Source organism: Oncorhynchus nerka, linkage group LG15 (genome assembly GCF_034236695.1).
Source record: "Oncorhynchus nerka isolate Pitt River linkage group LG15, Oner_Uvic_2.0, whole genome shotgun sequence".
In the NCBI taxonomy this organism is placed as follows: Eukaryota; Metazoa; Chordata; class Actinopteri; order Salmoniformes; family Salmonidae; genus Oncorhynchus; species Oncorhynchus nerka.
The window spans coordinates 90,255,704-90,275,220 of record NC_088410.1 but is presented as its reverse complement, the minus strand read 5'-3'; the positions used below and the strand labels follow the sequence as shown (position 1 = coordinate 90,275,220).

Sequence of the window (19,517 nt, the reverse complement as noted above, 5' to 3'; positions counted from 1 at the left end):
AGATAGTTAGGAGCCTCTGTCATCCATCTATTATTCAAACAAAATGATTGAAGACCAACATAAATGTTCAAGTCTACTAATGTTATTTATTGAAAAAAATACAAGTCTGTGGGTCTAAAAAAAAGCCCATTTTACATTGGAATAACAAAACCCAAGGGATAAGAGGTGTTTGCATGTGCCAACCTTGAATAGATGTCACTAATCCACTGCAAGAGGATGTTTTTCCTCGCTGCGGAGGTAGGAATGTCATACAGCCTTCTGTGACGCGCAGAAGTAACATGCTTACTAGGGAGAACTAACAGCAAAGAAATTGAGTTTCATTCTAGGTCGACCCATGGAATTTCTTGAAGTACCTTTAGACCAGTGCCTTTGTAATTTGGAACACGGCCATAGGAAATGTGTAAGGGTGCATGTATCAGTTTTACATTTAAGATACTGAGGAGAGGAGAAAGGGTTAGAAGTATGTCTGCGATTTGGAGATATATGCAATGTGTGTAATATTCATAATTGGATTGCTCTAATGCGATTACAGATAGACATTGTTTTTGCATATCTCCAAATGTCCTCCCACATCTCCTCAACAATAGTAACAGACAGTTCATTCTCCCACACTCGCTTGACCCCCTGTGTGTCTACAGTAGAAAAGGACCTTAAAGTGTCATAAAATAAACTTACAGACATGTTGCGTTGTGAAGAAAACAAGCATTCTGTCAATGACATACATCAGGGTTGTCAACCAAGTTGGTTGAAAACGTGTCTGACTTGTAGAAAGCGGGAAAAGTCCTGCTTTGGGAGCCGATATTTCTCAACCATCTGCTCAAATGACATATGCCCTTATTAATCCAAAGGTTAAAGCCAACATCCACCAATTTTGGTACAAAATCTGTGCTTATATATATATATATTTTTTTTTTTTTTTTTTTTTGTTAAAGAGAGTACTTAAAAAAAAAAATATGGGATTATGGCTCCCTCTAATGTTCCACTTACATAAACACAGTCTGTTATCTGTCATTGCACCAATTAATATAGTCCAAGTGAGATGCAGTGCCTTAGGCCGCTGCACCACTCGGGAGCCCTACAGGGGTAGTGGTTTTGGTCGAGTTCTTAGTAGTTCTGCCGGGCATGTTGTCAGAAACTTTTGACACATCCATCAAGACTCATTGTAGAGTAACTTGTTTTGCAAATTGTACTACCTTTTCTAGCTAAGAAATTAATATAAAGAGAAAAATTAACTAATGCCACGGGAGCTCGCTGAAACACAGTGTTCACTCGAACCAAAAGGGTTTAGAGTCGAGACAATAGGTGGCCATTTCAAAAACCCAAACAATGCATTTTGGGCAGCAGTGACCTCCAAAGAGCATGTATTGCAGTGCAGAACCACTTGATTTTGGGTCTCATCTGTCTGGCTGGATCATACCCGGTCTGATTAGCATCATTGGCCGATGGGGGCACATCTAATGTGGGCCAGGCTTCATCTGCATGTGGCCCATTGGTGTTCGCATACCTGGCCTACAGGACAGCAAACATCACAGATATCTTAACTGGTTTCACTTGTTATTCACATTAGATCCTAATCATGGTCGAGTATACATGTCCCTTATGAATCCATTCTATCAAATCTTGGTGAAAAATACATCTCAAAGTTATGACCTTGACCATGCATGAACTACTGTATTTTGTTCAATGAAGATATTGGTGATCAGCAGTAGATACATTTTGTAAATGCAGGTGAGAACTTGTATATCTTTAATCCAATGCCTATCAAAAATATATTTACATCAACAATATATAATTTAAGTGTTGGGGCAACAATCTCACCTCCAGGCATCATTCCATGTGGTGAGGGGCCCCTCATTTGCATCATAGGAGGACCATGACCATTCATATGGGGCCCGGGCACTGGTAGCATGCCTGGGTGTGGAGGGCCACCTGGGGTTCACAAATCAAAGGTTTATTGCTGCGTTCATAACCAAGTGGGAAGGGGGTAATTACCAGTTGTGAAGTCATAAAAAACTGTTGAATGCTTTCACAGTGAAATGGTTGAGAAACACAAATTGGCTAATGGCAAACAAGCTTTGTCAACCATAAACTAAAACAACAGCTATCATGCTTGTAAACAAATTATAGTGTTCAAAAACAATATCAATAGATTTCCTTTTATAAATAATGTTTTGTTGTGGCATTTAACTGCTGAAATTGTTATCAAGGGTAATTTATTTAGTAGTGATCAGAGTTCAGCATGTAAGAGAAGTCAGAGCTCAGGGATCCCACTAGTAATTATGAGCTGGAGGGGCGTTTCCCAGTCTCATGCTCATTTTTACAATAGTAGGAGATGTTATGAACGCTGCAAAAGCTCAGTCCCCAGTATAGGGCCGACATTATGGGCAGGCCTTAGGGGGCCTGGCCCTCCGTACCTCCTTGCCCATCCAAATAAAACATTTAAATATTGATCATTTCTTTGACCGAGACGCAAGCCGAAATAATGACGCATCAATCCTAGATTTAAGCATCTGAACGAGAAAAACAGTGCCCCTCTGTCTCAGTATGTGTAGCCCATTAATCTGATGCTGTCTGGCCAAAAAGAGTAAGGCATGTCATACACTTTTTTTGCCAGACAGCATCAGATACATGGGCCACACATAGTAAGACAGAGGGATGCTGTTTCGCCCGCTTGAATGCTTTCTCCAGTGAAATTGTTTCAGCCACTTACAAATTCAAGGAAAGTTGGCGGGTGCACAGTGCACTGTTCGGATGCTGGAATTATTTTGGATGAACATGCAAAGTTAACCTACTTTTTGAAGATATTTTTTTGACAAGCCGATAAAAACATGATGAACTAGGGAACCAGTGAACGGACTCGGCGGGATCTTCCCCCGATTGGAAGGCATCCGCTGAGGAGGAAAACACAAGGCAACATGTTAACTTATTGTAGCGACCCAACACCTAAACAAACAACACCTAGGGCTAAGGTGTTGGGTTGACAGTGGCTGGAACCTGATTTAAGTCCCGGTCGGGGCTACCCCTCAATTCACTACATTGGTGTGAAACGTGGGATGGTGCCAGTGAGGCCATCGGAGAGGCGTTTGTTAAAGTGAAGGTCTTGGCTTAAAGGAGCGTGAGGACTCAAAGGAAGGGGGTAGTGTCGCGAGCTTAAAAGAGGTTGGGATCTCTTCGTGTAAAAGAGGTTGGGATCTCTGCCCTTGATGATTAGTGTGTAAGGGCTAAGGTGTTGGGCTGACAGTTGCTGGACTGGAGTTCAAATCCTGGTCAGGGCTACCCCTGAATTCTCTACATTATTCACACTATATGATTATTGTGGGGCTTGTGAATGTTTTGTATCTGCACAAGCTGTTGCTTATAAACAAAACTGCATGGAATCTGCTGAATGTTTAGCTATCCCCCTTCATATGTGCTTACTTGTTTTCAGGGTTGGGGAGTAACAGATTACATATAATCTGTTACATGTAAGGGATTACAAAAAAAGGGTAATTGTAATTCATTAAATTACCAGCAAAAATATTGTAATCAGATTACAGATACTTTTGAAAAACTAGATGATTATTTAGAGGATTACTATTAAATTCAGAAAGTATGTTTGCGAAAAACAATCTTTGACACTTCTCTGTTTTCTGACATTCAAATGAGCATTGACAAATGACACAAATTTAAGTTTGTTCCACCTGAGCAAGTCTGACCACAAGTCAAAGACCACTATGATGACACACCAAATGTGTTTGATGAATCGCGGGAAAAGAGCAGAGCTGTGTTTGAATACTCATACTAACCGCACTAACCACACTATTTGTGACGTGAATTGAGTATATAGTATGCTTATTGGTCATAGTATGGATATAGTTGGTATGCCAAAAGTTCCGGGGTGTCGTACTAAATTCGCCAAAATATGAAGTATACACGCAGAGGACACTATTGTGCCACTGGCCTGAGACGATTGAAATTCAATATGTAACCTGGATGTAGCCTAGTAGGGTCACACAAACTAGCTAGCTAACTTAGCTGATTCATTGTTGCCAATGCGAGGATGTCAGGCTAGCAAGTATTTTAGCTAGGTAGCCTAAGAAAACTAAAACTAAAAGCGTACAGAGCCATAGACCGTTTTGCCAACATGAAGGAGAGTAGGATGGCATTGGTGTTCAACTAGTCTACATCTAGGGTGAGTCCAAAAAATGCACAAACATATACACACATACACACAGACAGAAATCAGTACCATGGACAGCCACATGATATTCAGCAACATTGATTGGAATAAATTGTTTTTGGTTTCTTTACATTTGTTTTCAATGTATTAAACTAAGCATATATAGCCTTGTGATTTGATGATGTTTAAATGTTTAAGTAGAACAGGTGCTGGAATAGTCCTCCTGTTGTCTTTGTGCTGACTTGCAGTAACTCTGTGGTTCTAAATCATTAGTTGTTTAGTAAACTGTCAAACATTAACTTGCTTGACCATGCTGCAAGTCATATACTGTTTGTTACATGCAATATTTGCTTTGTGGACAGATGTTGCTCTCCGGTTTTGTGATGAAACAAACATACACTATGTGTAGTTGAATTATTCCGCCACTGTGTGACTGTTGTCTTTTTGTTGTCACGGCTTTATTAACCTTTATTTATTGTCATTGAAAATAGTTTGTAGTAGTTGATTGTTGAGTTAGATTACATACTGTATCTACCTCAATCATTATTTTAAATAATATTGGTGAGTTCACAGCAATGGCTAGCTAAAATCCCCCTATATGCAGCCACGTCTCATAGTCACGTCATGAAATTTGTAAATGAAAGAGGAATATAATAATACGAATTGAATGCAGTTTCCCCATCTCCCCATTTAGTTTCTGTCACTGCACAGAAATGCCTTACCCAGATGGTGTGACAAAGGCATTTCCTAACAGACCTAACTTTCTTTGGTGTTACTTTTAAGGTTGGAGCCAACATGCTATACCTCCAGCAGGCAGAAAGGCAAGAACCATTCACCTGTCAGGTCAGGGTCAAGCTACACTATTCACAGCCATGTGTAATGTTCAATGTAATTACATTGCTGGATTGTTTTGAAACTTCATGTATTTGTATTGTTTTAAAAATGTAAAAATAAAAGGAAATGTATGGTTTAAACATGTCTTTAATATGTATTTGGTTTAGCTGTTAATGATAATTCCCTAATTGTTAATACATTTGTGTTTTCATCATTAGGCCTTTATGTACGTGTTAGGAACTACCAAAGGTGTTTGACTTTATAGTGAGTACAGCATCATATGATATGTGACTCGTTTCAGGAAACTAGGCGTATGTCGAAGCGTCACTTCTTCACAGGAGAGCCATTTGAAATTAAACTTTTTTTTAAATCAAAATGTGTTTTTGGCAGAAATGCCTTCTGGAATATGTGAATTGTCATGTGCCTTAATAACAAAATTGTATGCCATCTGTAAATACGAATACAATTGTTAAATTACGAGCCTAGTTGGTTTAGTCACAGAAAAAGTGAGCAACCTTCCCGCGAGTCATGATTGGCTGAGATAATGAGTGGGCTGGACATGTCGAGAGATGAGTTCAGATTGGTCTGCCATGTAGCATGCTTCTGTCTATTTGAGCTGGTCAGTATGTGTAGGTAATCCTGTCTGATGCGGCTTTAAAAAAATGAATTGCGTAGTAGAATGGCAGAAGTGTTGCTCTCCACTTTCTGGAGGACCGAGTTTTGAAATCAGTGGAAATAGAGTATGATAGCTAAGGAGATGGAGAAAACACCTGTCTCCGGATTACGTCTTCAAACTAAGAGCAACCATGACATCCGTAACAGAGAGGGAGAAGCGTTCATCCACGTATATGGGTAAGATGTTCTAGCTAGCTACATTTTCAGATATTAGACGTTTCTAATTTTGTCAGAAAGTCATTTTCATTTCAAGTTAAAGTGTACTGTTAGCTAGCTAGCTAATGTTAGCTGGCTGACTCACTAATTAACGTTACATGTATGATCTGTGTAGTAATATTATTCGTATCTCAGAGCCATTTGCTTTGTTAGTTATAGGCTAATGTTATCTAGCTAACATTGAACCTGGTTGGTTCTCTTCATGCAGAGTAATAACGTTGTGAGTTGGGATTATGGTTAATTGTTTAGCTAGCTAGCTACACGTCTTAACAAAAGACTCCACAATGCAAGTATCCATTTCAATAGAATGTTCATGATGTCATTGCGACAGCTGTTGATAGACGAAGTTGGTAAATTCTCTCTGGCTATCTACCTAGATTTCAGAGCAATCTTGCCCGAGCACAGTGTGCCCGTGCACAGAATCATTTACGAGCGCTCAACACCCGTTGAATATGGCCGGTGTCAGTTAACGTTGGCAAAAAAATAATAAATTGTTGCCAGCAGCACAGTTGCAGTCACCAATGCTCTGGATAACATAAAAACAGCCTAACCAGATCTGTTAGGGCGAATAAAATGGTCAGAGTGAGCTGTTCTCTCATTTGTGTCTGGAGGTAGCTAGCATGTTAGCTTGAGTGCTTGGCTGCTGTTGTTAGGACAGAACGCTTGGATCAATCCTTAAAGAGATGGGTGGGGCTAAAGCTTAAGAGTGTGTGAACGATGCTGAATGTGTGTAGACAAAGATGAGCTCTCCAGTAGGTACCAAAACATTCAAAGGCCATTTTCTCAAAAGTGAGGTTACCAGTTTATCAACTTTCAAAGCAGAATTACTTTCTCATTGTTCCTCAACTGTAGTGTATGATATACTATTTTATAGCTTTAAGTCTCTATTTTTATCCAATGTAAAAAACACAATTTCAAATGTTGCTACTTAAAATGTAATCGATCCGGTCAGTCACATACAAGGCATTTATGTCTGTGTTATGAATGACCAAAGGTGTCTGACTTCATACTTAATACAGCGTCATATGATACAAGGCATTTATGTCTGTGTTATGAATGACCAAAGGTGTCTGACTTCATAGTTAATACAGCGTCATATGATACAAGGCATTTATGTCTGTGTTATGAATGACCAAAGGTGTCTGACTTCATAGTTAATACAGCGTCATATGATACAAGGCATTTATGTCTGTGTTATGAATGACCAAAGGTGTCTGACTTCATAGTTAATACAGCGTCATATGATACAAGGCATTTATGTCTGTGTTATGAATGACCAAAGGTGTCTGACTTCATAGTTAATACAGCGTCATATGATACAAGGCATTTATGTCTGTGTTATGAATGACCAAAGGTGTCTGACTTCATAGTTAATACAGCGTCATATGATACAAGGCATTTATGTCTGTGTTATGAATGACCAAAGGGGAATAACTTTAAATGAAATACAGAGTCATGCGATATGGACTAAGTATTACAGGATACTACATAAAGTGTGAATAAATAGGTTATTAACGTTCTGCGGATTTATGAAGGTTCTCTCATGACCTACAGGTTACTGTAGGGTGTGAGGTATTTAAATAGGTTGATGGACCTGCAAAGTTTATGTGTGTGTGTGTCAAAACCTGAAAATGAACGGCTGGCGAGTCATGTGTAAGGTACGTATCACCCGTAAGGTAAGTAGCTTGCATAGCTTTTTTTGTATCTGTGGGATACAAAAAAGCAGGTTAACCAAGTTACTGAAATCCAAATATATAGCTGTGCCATGGACCAGAGCTAACAATACTGAACAATATATATAAACGCAACATGTAAAGTGTTTCATGAGCTGAAATAAAAGATCCCAGAGGAGGAGTATTTATGTCTGAAATAAATCAATTTTGTGGTGAAAAACTGACTGGGTTTGGCTCCCAAGTGGCTGGGGCTAAGCCCTCCCATGGCTGTGCCACTGCCCAGTCATGTGAAATCCATAAATTATGGCCTAATGAATTTATTTAAATTGACTGATTTCATTCTATGAACTGTAACTCAGTCAAATCTTTGAAATTGTTGCATGTTGCGTTTATATTTTGTTTAGTATAGTAACTACAAAAAGATGGATGAATAGCATTAATTGAATGACCTAATCTGTTTTATCATTAACGAAAGAAAAGCCAATGAAAATAATAATTCGAATAGCAACAGATGACGTAAACAAAAGTCCACACATAGAGATCCTATTAAATTAATTATTTTAATTTCTAATTCTAGTCCATACACCGTGACGAAAGGTGACGTTCGATTGCACCGACGTCCAACGTTGTCCCTCCCGCAGCCATGCGTATTACGCTTGTTGTTGTTGAACTGGTTGTTATGACTGGACAAGGCCTCGGACTAAATTAGGAGAGAACCCCTCGTCGCTGCAACGGGAGACCTGCCAATGGAGGGCATGGACATAGACCTGGACCCGGAGTTCGTTCAGAAATTCAACTGCATGGGCACCACTGACAAGGACGTCCTCATCTCAGAGTTCCAAAGACTGCTGGGGTTCCAGGTCAACCCGGCAGGATGCGCTTTCTTCCTTGACATGAGCAACTGGTGAGTTCGGGGATGTGGGGCCTAGCTTGTATAGTAGCTAGCTAGGTACATTTTGAGTAGTCGCCGAGGCTCTCTTTTTCTCTTGCATGTATAGTTTATTGTGTCGATATTTTGCACGGACTGCCATTGCTGCTAGGACATAGCTATGTGAAACTGTAGCTAACGCCAGATAGTTAGTCACTGCTCATCTGTTACAAATTAAGTCTAGCTACCTTTTTCTAAAAACAAAAGGACGTATTGCAACATAAATATTCACCATAACTAACCTGACCAGATTTGTTAATTGTGTAACGTTAGCTAGCTAACATTAGTTGTAAGCGTTTGAACTAGTTGTGGTCTAGATATACCGCTAATGTTAAAGCTTGCGCCAAGAGGCTCTAGGCGTACATTTTATATCACCTAACAAGTGTTTGTGATATGATGACGTAATTTAATCGGTAGTGAGCTAATCTAGGCTAGTGATCAAGACTTTATCAGTGAACATAATAAAACAATCCTGATAAATGACCTCGACTCATTCTTGCAAGGGAAAATCATTATCAGCAAGATATACTTTTACATTTTTCCCTTCTTTTAAATGTTCTTGTTGTGAAGTAGTTTCAGGAACTGGATCAGGTTTGAATACTTGCTAATTAAACATGGCATTGACTCACCCACTCTTCTAAATGCCTTTTGCCATTAAAATAGGAATCTACAGGCAGCCATCGGTGCCTATTATGATGTTGAGGGTCCCAGCATCAACACACCATCCATGTCCTTTGTGGAGGATGTGACGATTGGTGAGGGAGAGTCTGTTCCCCCCGACACACCATTCACAAAGACCTGGAGGATACAGAACACAGGTGGGGTTACCTTTCAGACATCTACATCATATTGCCATACCTATGATTCATCAATGTAATGTCACACAAGAAGAAAAAGCTTCACTGCAATGTAAGACCCGGAAACCACTGGCCTGTAAACGTGTGAAATTTCTTTGTCTGTCTCTTTCACAGGTGCAGATTCCTGGCCACCTGGGGTATGTCTGAAGTACATTGGAGGGGACCAGTTTGGCCACGTCAACATTGTGATGGTGCGCTGTCTGGAACCCCAGGAGATCGCAGACGTCAGTGTGCAGATGCGTAGCCCCGCAGCGCCCGGCATGTACCAGGGCCAATGGAGGATGTGCACACCCACAGGGCTGTTTTATGGAGGTAGGTCCAAACGTTGCAGACACACTGTTTTGTGGACAACATGTTTTATAAGTGTGTAATTATCCACACATGTTAACCTTTGCATGTTTGTGGCAGGTTAGCGTTTATCGACATGGATCTTGTTCTGGAGGCAGCTCTGCTGAGTGGTCAGTAGCTGGCACTGCCACAAGGTCATACAATCTGATTTTATCCCTAACCTTAACCACACTGCTAAACATAATGCCTAACCTTTTAATTAAGACCAAAAAGCTAAGGTTTGTTTTCATGAATTTTTACAATATAGCCAATTTTGACTTTGCTGCTGGCCCATCTAGCAGAAACCGCTCAGTTCTGCCTAAAGGGCAAGACTCATGACATTAAATGTCAACCTGCATGTTTGTGTGCTGACTACAGGTCTTCACGGTTTCAACAGACCTGAAATTCTGAGATCCGACACGGGACCGTAGCGGGTCTGGGTCCTAAATTCGGACTTTTGTCTCAGATATTGGTCAGGTCTGATATAATTGCCACGTGTCTCGGGTATGTGCAATTAAAATGCATTTGGACCCAATTGGACCTGTCCTAATTTTGTGTGATGAGAACTGCGAGCTTGTTATCTGTGTCAGCTAATTGCAACTCAATAATACGTACAGCTTTTGTCCAGCTGAAACTGGTTCCGGCTGCTTCCCTCACATGCTGAGAGAGAGTGTGAGTGTGAGTGAGTGAGTGAGTGAGTGAGTGAGTGAGAGAGAGAGAGAGAGAGAGAGAGAGAGAGAGAGAGAGAGCGAGAGAGAGAGAAAATAAATAAATAAATAACAGCCTAGGCTACAGTTGATTGCTAAGATTAAGTCCTTCTTCATTGACGTAAAAGGAAAGAGTAGAGTGAAAAGAAGCCGACAAGGGGAATGTCCCCGGGGACAAGTTTTAATATTGTAGTGGACAAAGATAAGAAAGCTGGCGTGGCCAAATGGACTGTGTGCATCTCGCTATTTAGGTTTGATGCATTTTGTATTTATCAATTGTTTAGTCATTATTGTTATTGTAGGCCTATTTAATCAGTTCTTTAAATAACCTATGCAAAAAGTGTTTTGTTTCATTTTGTTGATACATTTTTGTTGGCTAAATTAAATTCTAACCGTCTTCAATTTTGTCCTCCCTATTTAGTACAAGGTTTAAAGTAGGCCTGTTGTAAAATAAATAGCATCAGCGTGTTGATGTCATTCGCTGGATTGTCCTACGGTAGGCAATCGACTTTTGTTGGTCATTAATTTCATCCGTCTATATAATAACCTGTTCGTATTTCCCCTATAAACAATGACTTGACTTACTTTTGATATTACCCTAATAAAGTTAAGCAACTTTTGTGAAGGTTTGGTGGCGTATGGCTATTATTAGGCTTACTGCAGGCATATGAAGGCAGTGCGCTCCGGCACTCCAACTGACTTCGACAGTTGAATTTGAGGTGAGGAAGAAGGTTTTAGGCCAACCAGACTTACTCCTTTAATCTAACAATATAATTCTTAAATGTCTCCTTTTTAATATAAAAATGTAATTAATATCATACAATATAATTTAGGCCTATATGCATGCAATGCCCTGATGCATTTATCGCTCAAATCTCCAAAAGCTGAACTGTGACATAGACAAATATTTTTTTTATGAAAGTAAAAACTAATAAAGCAATGAATAGATTCTAATGTTTTGAATATGCTGCACATCGAAACACAACAAAATATTTTTTTAAGGATGTGCCTGTGGATCATTTGGCCAATATTGGAGGTTTCTTTCTCTCTCTTTCTACTCTCGGATCTGAACCAGCACGGGTCTGTTTTCCACTGTCCTTTTCGGAACGGGTCTGACTGTCCTCTGGTCTATTCGGAACGTGTCTCAGTGAGGAAAAATAATAATATCTATATATATATATTGGGTCGGGTGGGAAAGCCACGGATCCATTTCGGACCCATGAAACGTTTTTAGTGTGAAGTACTTTTTCAAAACATTGAGTAGTCAATCAATGTCTTGAAATTGGTCAACTTGACCAAAATGTAAAGTAAACTTTTTTCTAATTGACTACTGAGCATTTTGGATGTTTAACTCCTATCACTACCACCAGTGCTGTCTCCTGGACAGAACAAGTCACCCTTAATGCCTGGTGTGTGTCACTCTCTCTGTCCACACAGACGTCATCTGGGTGATCCTCAGCGTGGAGGTGGGTGGCCTTTTGGGCGTGACACAGCAGCTTTCCTGCTTCGAGACGGAGTTCAACACCCAGCCGCACCGCAATGTAGAGGGAGACTTCAACCCTTTTGCCTCGCCACAGAAGAGCAAACACGACGCCGGAGACGACAACAACTTCAAAGAGCCTGGAGGAGCCTGGGAGGGCAGGCAGGACGCCATCCAGCAAGATGAAAACGGACTGTCTCACAATGCTGTAAATAGAGCATCGAATGGGCTACAAAACAATCTGTCAGTAGTGACTTACAGTCAGGTATGTATGAATGAATGAATGAACCAAGGTTAGCTTGCCTCGAAACAAGCTGATGTCCACTCCTCACTGTTTTTTGCTTAACATTGAGGGAGCACAAGTTCAATTTCTGTGCCACATTTGGATGTGTGTAAAAAGTGCTCTATTCATGGCTGGTTTTGAAACGTCCAATTCAAAATAAAAAAAATTGTTGTCACAAAAGAGTACAGTGTTCAGTTCACAACCATATACTGGTGCAATAGCCCTCAGGTTTTCCAGATGATGCCACTACTGTACCTTTACAGTATGTGTGGAAAAATCACAATAGATCTCGGCTCTGAATTGTGGCACAGATAAATTGTTTTCCATCAGTATTGTTAATCAGTAATCTATGAAAAGCATTGTTGTGATTTCGACACGTTATACATTTTTCCAGTGTTTACTGCACCCTCACCTGGCTCAAAAGTAAGCCTATCTGTCACCTTAGTGACCAGACACAACAGACAGACCTTCTAAAAATTCCACCATTCTTCTATGCAAAACAATAGTAGTAGAGGAAAATGTAACATGTCAACCATCGTGCTCCATCGTACCACATTATGCAGTTGAACAGATGTAGAAAACACACGTGAGCTCTTTGGTATTCTATGCATCTGTGCAGTTCCTCTAAGGCAGGCGTTCCCAAACTTTTTCACTCAGGCCCCACCCTTCCAGCATTGGGGAATATCCCTGTGAGGTCTGGAGGGCTGCTCTTAAAATTGGTTATATTTCCCCCACCATAAAAATGACTCTCCAACGCTTTTGGAATTTTTTGTGCTCCCTGACTGTTAACGAGCTGGACAGAGTGAAGAGACTGTAAATGTAGCGCCGTTATCATTTCTACTCAGTTTCATCTATATATTTTTTTGTGCTTTTACCCATTTTTCTTCCCAATTGGTAGTTAGTCTTGTCCCATCACTGCATCTCCCCTACGGACTCGGGAGAGGCAAAGGTCAAGAGTCCTCCGAAACAGGACCCTGCCAAGCCACACTGCTTCTTGACACTCTACTTGCTTAACCCGGAAGCCAGCCTCACCAATTTGTCAGAGGAAATACCGTCCAGCTGGTGACTGAAGTCAGTTGCAGGCTAGAGCGCGGTGGGACAAGGAAATCCCGGCCGACCAAACCCTCCCCTAACCCAGACGACGCTGGGCCAATTTTACGCCGCCCGGTCACGGGCTGCTGACACAGCCTGGGTTCGAACCTGGGTCTGTAGTGAAACCTCAAGTGCCTCAGTGCTGCGCCACTCGGGAGGCCTAGTTTTAGTAATTTCAGTGTTGATTGAGATTGTGTGTGTGTCCCCCCGGCCAACAGGGCCGTATGTTTGACACCCCTGCTCTAAAGGTCAACTCTACGGGTTTCCCAGACCCATATTAAGCCTAATCCTGGACTAAAAAGCATTCTCAACTGATATTCGCCATTGAAAGCACCTTGTAGTCCTAATCTGTTTCTGGGAAACTGGTCCTACGTGTCAGTTGGTGGTTTTCACTGAGCAATAACATCCACCGTCTGCCCAGTTTATTCCCCTTTTATTAATTTACCTGTTTATGCGATAATAACCCTTTGTCAGTTCACAACCATATACTGGTGCAATTAGCCATCAGAGCTGTGTGTGCCTGCTCTAAATCACCTCCTACTTCTGTCAGAGCAATCCATTTTATTCCAGCATTGTTAACTTACTGCCACTCTTGGCTGGGTAAACTAGTCTGTTCAGAAACACTTGCTTCTGTTGCTCATTCACAGATTTTATTGAGCCAGTAATAGACTGAGGTACTTCCTTACATACGGCTGAGCTTATCTTTCTGAAAAATACAGCTGTGCTGTATGTAGGGGCCTGCCCTGTTCAGAATGGCCCAGCATCGTCCGGGTTAGGGGAGGGTTTGGCCGGCTGGATTGTCCTTGTCCCATCTCGCTCTAGCGACTCCTTGTGGCTGGCCGGGTGCATGCAAGCTGACCTCGGTCGCCAGCTGTACAGTGTTTCCTCCGACAAATTGGTGCGACTGGCTTCAGGGTTAAGCGGGCAGTGTGTCAAGAAGAAGTGTGGCTTGGCGGGGTCGTGTTTCGGGGGGCGCATGGCTCTCGACCTTCGCCTCTGCCGAGTCCGTACAGGTGTTGCAGCGATGGGACAAGACTGTAACTACAAGTTGGATATCACGAAATTGGGGAGAAAAGGGATGATCAATGGAAACAGGATGTACCTGAGCTCAATTTCAAGTCTCATAGCAAAGGGTCTGAATACTTATGTAAATAAGTATTTTTTATAAATGGGGGGAAAGTGAAGGACTCTGAATACTTTGCGAATGCACTGTATATAGTCTAGTGAGTGTGCGTAGGGTCAGTGAAGATATTTTGGGCACCCTTAATGGACTATTTAGCTGTCTTATGGCTTGGGGGTAGAAGCGTGCTCGGAGCCTGTTGGCCATGTCTCCGATATTGCTTGCCGGACGGTAGCAGAGTGAACAGCCTTGCTTGGGTGGGCGGAGTCTTTTGGCATTTTTTCGGGCCTTCCTCTGACACTGCCTGATATAGAGGTCCTGGATGGCAGGGAGCTCGGCCCCCAGTGAAGTACTGTGCTGTCCGCACCACCCTCAAGCGCTTTGCGGTCAAGGGTCGTGCATTTACCATATCAAGCTGTGATGCAGCCAGTCAAGGTGCTCTCGATGGTGCAGCTGTCAAACTTTTGGAGGATCCGAGGGCCCATACCAAATATTTTCTGCATCTTTAGGGGGAATAGGCGCTACCGTGCCCTCTTCACAACTGTGCAGGTGTGTGTGGACCATGTTAGGTCCTTAGTGATGTGGACACCAAGGAACTTGAAGCTCCTGACCTGCTCCACAACAGCCCTGTGGATGGGGATGTGCTTTCCCGTCTTTTAACTATAGTCCACAAAGCTCCTTGGTCTTACTGGCGTTGAGGGAGAGGTTGTTGTCCTGGCACCACACTGAGTCGCTGACTCCTCTCCATCAGTCCCAGGGTCCCTAGCTTGGTGATGAGCCTGGAGGGGACTATGGTGTTAAACGCTGACCTGAAGTCTGAGTTATTTCCCCTCTTATACAGGTGGGAGAGGGCAATGTGAAGTACAATTGAGATAACGTCATCTGTGGATCTGTTGAAGCAGTATGCGAATTGGAGTGGATCTATGGTGTCTGAGATGATGGTGTTGATGTCTGTCATGACCAGCCTTTCAAAGTACTTCATTCACAGATGTGAATGCTACAGGGCGATCACTGAACTTCTATCATGCAAATAAAAAAATAAAAAAAATATATATATTTGCCACATGCTTCGTAAACAACAAGTATAGACTAACAGTGAAATACTTCCCAACAATGCTGAGAGAAAAATAACAGAAAGATTATAACTCGTAGAATACATTGTGTTGACTGTGTTCTGTCTCTCCTCTCAGGGTGTTCATGGACCCTATCCGTTAGGCCAGAGTTAGACAGATGGAGACCCAGGCCAGGTGGTGCTGAACAGACCTGGGCATGCTGATGCTGACCTGCGGCAGGGGCACTGGAGAGGGGAGGGACACATATTTCATACAGACTCTAGACAACTCTCTCCCTTGAGCCCTACCCCTTTCCACCAAAACACAAGCTACAGTGAGAACAAGGAGGCACCTATCCCAGTGAACACCCTACCAGCATCATCAGCACCCTCCCAAGATCAGCATGAGTGAATGCTACATAAAGAGTGCTATAAATCTACTACATACATGTTTTGTTATTATTTGTAGCTGTCAACACACCTCATTAGTGTAGGGTAAGGCACTGCTGTAGAGGCACTGCTGGTTGAGCTTAGCAAAAGGATGGATGTGTGTGAGCTTGAGCAAATGAAATGTGTGAGAAAAAGCCATCAAAAACTATTTTGCCTGTTGAGCTATTATTGTAGGATTTGAATCCTTGTCTGTGTTTTCTGAATTGTGCATGTGTGCACGTGTATAGTTTCCTTTTGGATTTGACTGAACACAGTGGTGGATACAACTTTGGTAAAGAAGTTGTGGTGACCTATGTATGTAGGCCAGGTAGGTTATGTAGGTGATGTATCTAAATAGATTAAACAAAATAATACTAATAAAAAAATTATAATTCTCCACAGGTGTTTTCAGAAAATTAGGATACAGGCCTGTGAATGAGTTGCCCCGTAAACAAGCCTTTGCTGTACTGTACTTACGACACATATGGATCATTCAGTGATAACACTTGTTCTTTAGAGCCAGCAGATGGTGCTATTAACTAAACAACCAAACCAAATGGTCTCTGAAACATCACGACAGACCTTGACAAATAGACTTCCCTTTCCCATCATAGGGAGAGGTATTTCAATTCTGGGTTTGTGACTGCTCAAGCCATTGATAATATCAGCACCGTTTGTTTTGTTTCTGCAGTTTGCACGATGTCACTTCAGATGTTTACAAGTGGTGATTTGATTTAGTTTCTGTATGCTGTCTGGATCTAGATATTATTGTCTGTTGTAATAGTATATATTCTCCGTGTTTTAGTTTTCCTCCACACTTAACAACGTTGAGTCCCGTTTTGATTGTCAAATTAAGTAGAGTGGGTACATACGCTCAAAAGGACAGGTTCAACCCTGGAATTCATTCATTCCTCTGTGTCAAAGTGGAATGCTCTATTACGACATGTAGTCATATTAATTATTGTTTACAATTACATGGTATCAACCAAGTTAACATCATGTTATGCAATTTGTTTCCCATTTGGAATGTTATTTTAATGTATTTTATTTACCTTCACGTTCTTCAAGCAATCAAGATTTCTCTCCTTCAATGTTTCACAATTTCCACAAGGTTATGAGTAAATGAAAAACAAGGAAATTGATGACAATTGTTATTCATAGACTAAAGATCTTGTAGATGCTCATTCATACAAGAGTCTTATCTTATGGTTTCTTCTGATGAAAAGTCCCTGTTTTCTTGTGGCTGTTGTGCTTTCACACCAGCCTTTCATATTTATGTATTTGTCAAGGGCATTATGTTAGTCCTCTGTGTTCACTGTTCTGCATTTTACTCTGAAACCAGAGAGTGTTTAATTCTTAGCTTTATTCCGTTTTTTTATTTTGGTGGGAGGGTGCAGTTTTAAGCAAGATGGCATGGAGTGTGGCGCGTTTGCATAGTCTTATGATAGAACATTCATGAGAAGAGAAAATGTCAAATTAAAAGCCTTTTTCCTATATGTATAAATGAACATTTGTACAATTAAATTAACACTGAAACAGAAAATGTGGCACCAGGTTTATTTTTTGACTCAGTTTTGACTTTATGTAACACACTGTTTGAAACATTGGTTAGCAGGTGACGGTAATGATTCCTTGGAATCGGCCCCGTTTGGCAGGGAGACAACAGCACAGTTATATGTTCTCTTTTGCCAGGATTTTTTATATATTTTTTTTACTAGTTAAGAACAAATTCTTATTTTCAATGATGGCCTAGGAACAGGGGCAGAACGACAGATTTTTTTACTTTGTCAGCTCAGGGATATTGATCTTGCAACCTTTCGGTTACTAGTCCAACACTCTAACCACTAGGATGAGGCTGCAGTTCCCAAATGACAGAACAATTAGATATTGGGTCCCAGAGAAAAACATTACTGTGGCAATACAAACAACTGCAAGTCTATTGGTGAGAAGTAAGCAGTAGTGGTGAAAGAGGGGTTGCTTCCCACATTTATGGTGTGGCCGTTGGTTTATGGGACAGGTATGATGTTTACTCACAGTGGGCTCTTCTATCCAGGGTTCAGTGTAGGCCATCTCACTTCTTCATCTTACTGTACACTGACTTAAGTGGTGTTATCACAATGACTAAAGTTCGAATGGAAAAACTCCCACAGCATCCCCCAAATGAACACGTTTACCTTTCGTGAACCTTCACTTGCCCTTTTGTACTACTCGCACTGACTTTGCTGATAGCTGCACCTTAAATCACATTGTATGTCATGAAGAGCGGAAAATAAACGGTATACAGTGCATACACATGTAAAATAAACTATATACAGTGCATACACATGTAAAATAAACTATATACAGTGCATACACATGTAAAATAAACTATATACAGTGCATACACATGTAAAATAAACTATATACAGTGCATACACATGTAAAATAAACGATATACAGTGCATACACATGTAAAATAAACTATATACAGTGCATACACATGTAAAATAAACGATATACAGTGCATACACATGTCAAATAAACGATATACAGTGCATACACATGTAAAATAAACTCTATACAGTGCATACACATGTAAAATAAACTATATACAGTGCATACACATGTAAAATAAACGATATACAGTGCATACACGTAAAATAAACGATATACAGCGCATACACATGTAAAATAAACTATATACAGGGCATACACATGTAAAATAAACTATATACAGTGCATACACATGTAAAATAAACTATATACAGTGCATACACATGTAAAATAAACTATATACAGTTGGACAATGGTAGAAAAATTGACATTCATTAAACAACCCATAACTTTTGTTGCAGATTGAAAATCAAATCAAATCAAAATCAAATTATATTTGTCACATACACATGGTTAGCAGATGTTAATGCGAGTAATATGAACATATTAATGTTAAATGTAAATGTATAGTGCCTGAAAAGGAGAAACAACTTATTTATTATGAAACAACACCACTTAATGTTGGAGAATAGAATACATTGGATTGTTTAGGGACTAAAGTCTGTAACCTGAAAGGACCAGCCTTGAGTGTGTAGGGGGGAGGGGCTACTGGAAAGGGGAGAAATCAATGTCCTCATTGAGATAGGTGGTGCGTTTGAGCGTATGGATTCAGTATGTCAGTGCTGTAAAGTACTTAAGTAAAAATACTTACAACTTAAGTAGTTTTTTGGGAGTATCTGTAATTTACTATTTAAATTTTGGACAATGTTTACCACACTGCATTCCAAAAGAAAAGTATGTACTTTTTACTCCATACATTATTCCTGACACCCATAAGTACTTGTTGCATTTTTAATGCTCATCAAGTAAAAGTCACCCAGTAAATTACACCCAGTCTGAAAGTATTTGGTTATAAATATATCAATATATCAAAAGTAAATGTTATCATTTTAAATTCCTTATATTAAGTAAAACAGGTGGCACCATTTTATTTTATTTTTACAGAGAGCCAGGGGCACACCTCTAACATTCATACATTGTTTAGAAACTAAGCATGTGTGTTTAGTGAGTACAAAACAATTGTGTCATGCAAAGAGTCACTGAGTTTGAAGGTAGGCCTTGAAATACATCCACAGGTACACCTCCAATTGACTGTTTAGCATTGGGATAATTACCTGTGCGTGTGGCATAGCTGTGTTTTTCTTTATGCTCAA

The 19,517-nt window shown here is 40.6% G+C and overlaps 1 protein-coding gene and 1 long non-coding RNA gene across 2 annotated transcripts; one reads left to right on the top strand and one right to left on the bottom strand.

Moving 5' to 3' along the window:
- Positions 1 to 11: 11 nt before the first annotated feature.
- LOC115143530 (uncharacterized) lies at positions 12 to 9,298 on the bottom strand. Its single transcript, XR_003865647.2, has 4 exons — positions 9,115 to 9,298; positions 2,793 to 2,891; positions 1,819 to 1,929; positions 12 to 1,509 (listed from the first exon to the last, which is right to left on the bottom strand). It is a non-coding gene; the product is annotated as an uncharacterized LOC115143530 (long non-coding RNA).
- Positions 8,154 to 17,374, top strand: LOC115143520 (protein ILRUN-like). The gene is made up of 5 exons (XM_029684022.2): positions 8,154 to 8,461; positions 9,149 to 9,303; positions 9,457 to 9,654; positions 11,814 to 12,121; positions 15,542 to 17,374. Exons 1-5 carry the CDS (start codon positions 8,304 to 8,306, stop codon positions 15,575 to 15,577), a joined length of 855 nt encoding a protein of 284 aa, XP_029539882.2. The 5' UTR covers positions 8,154 to 8,303; the 3' UTR covers positions 15,578 to 17,374.
- The last annotated feature ends 2,143 nt before the right edge of the window (positions 17,375 to 19,517 follow it).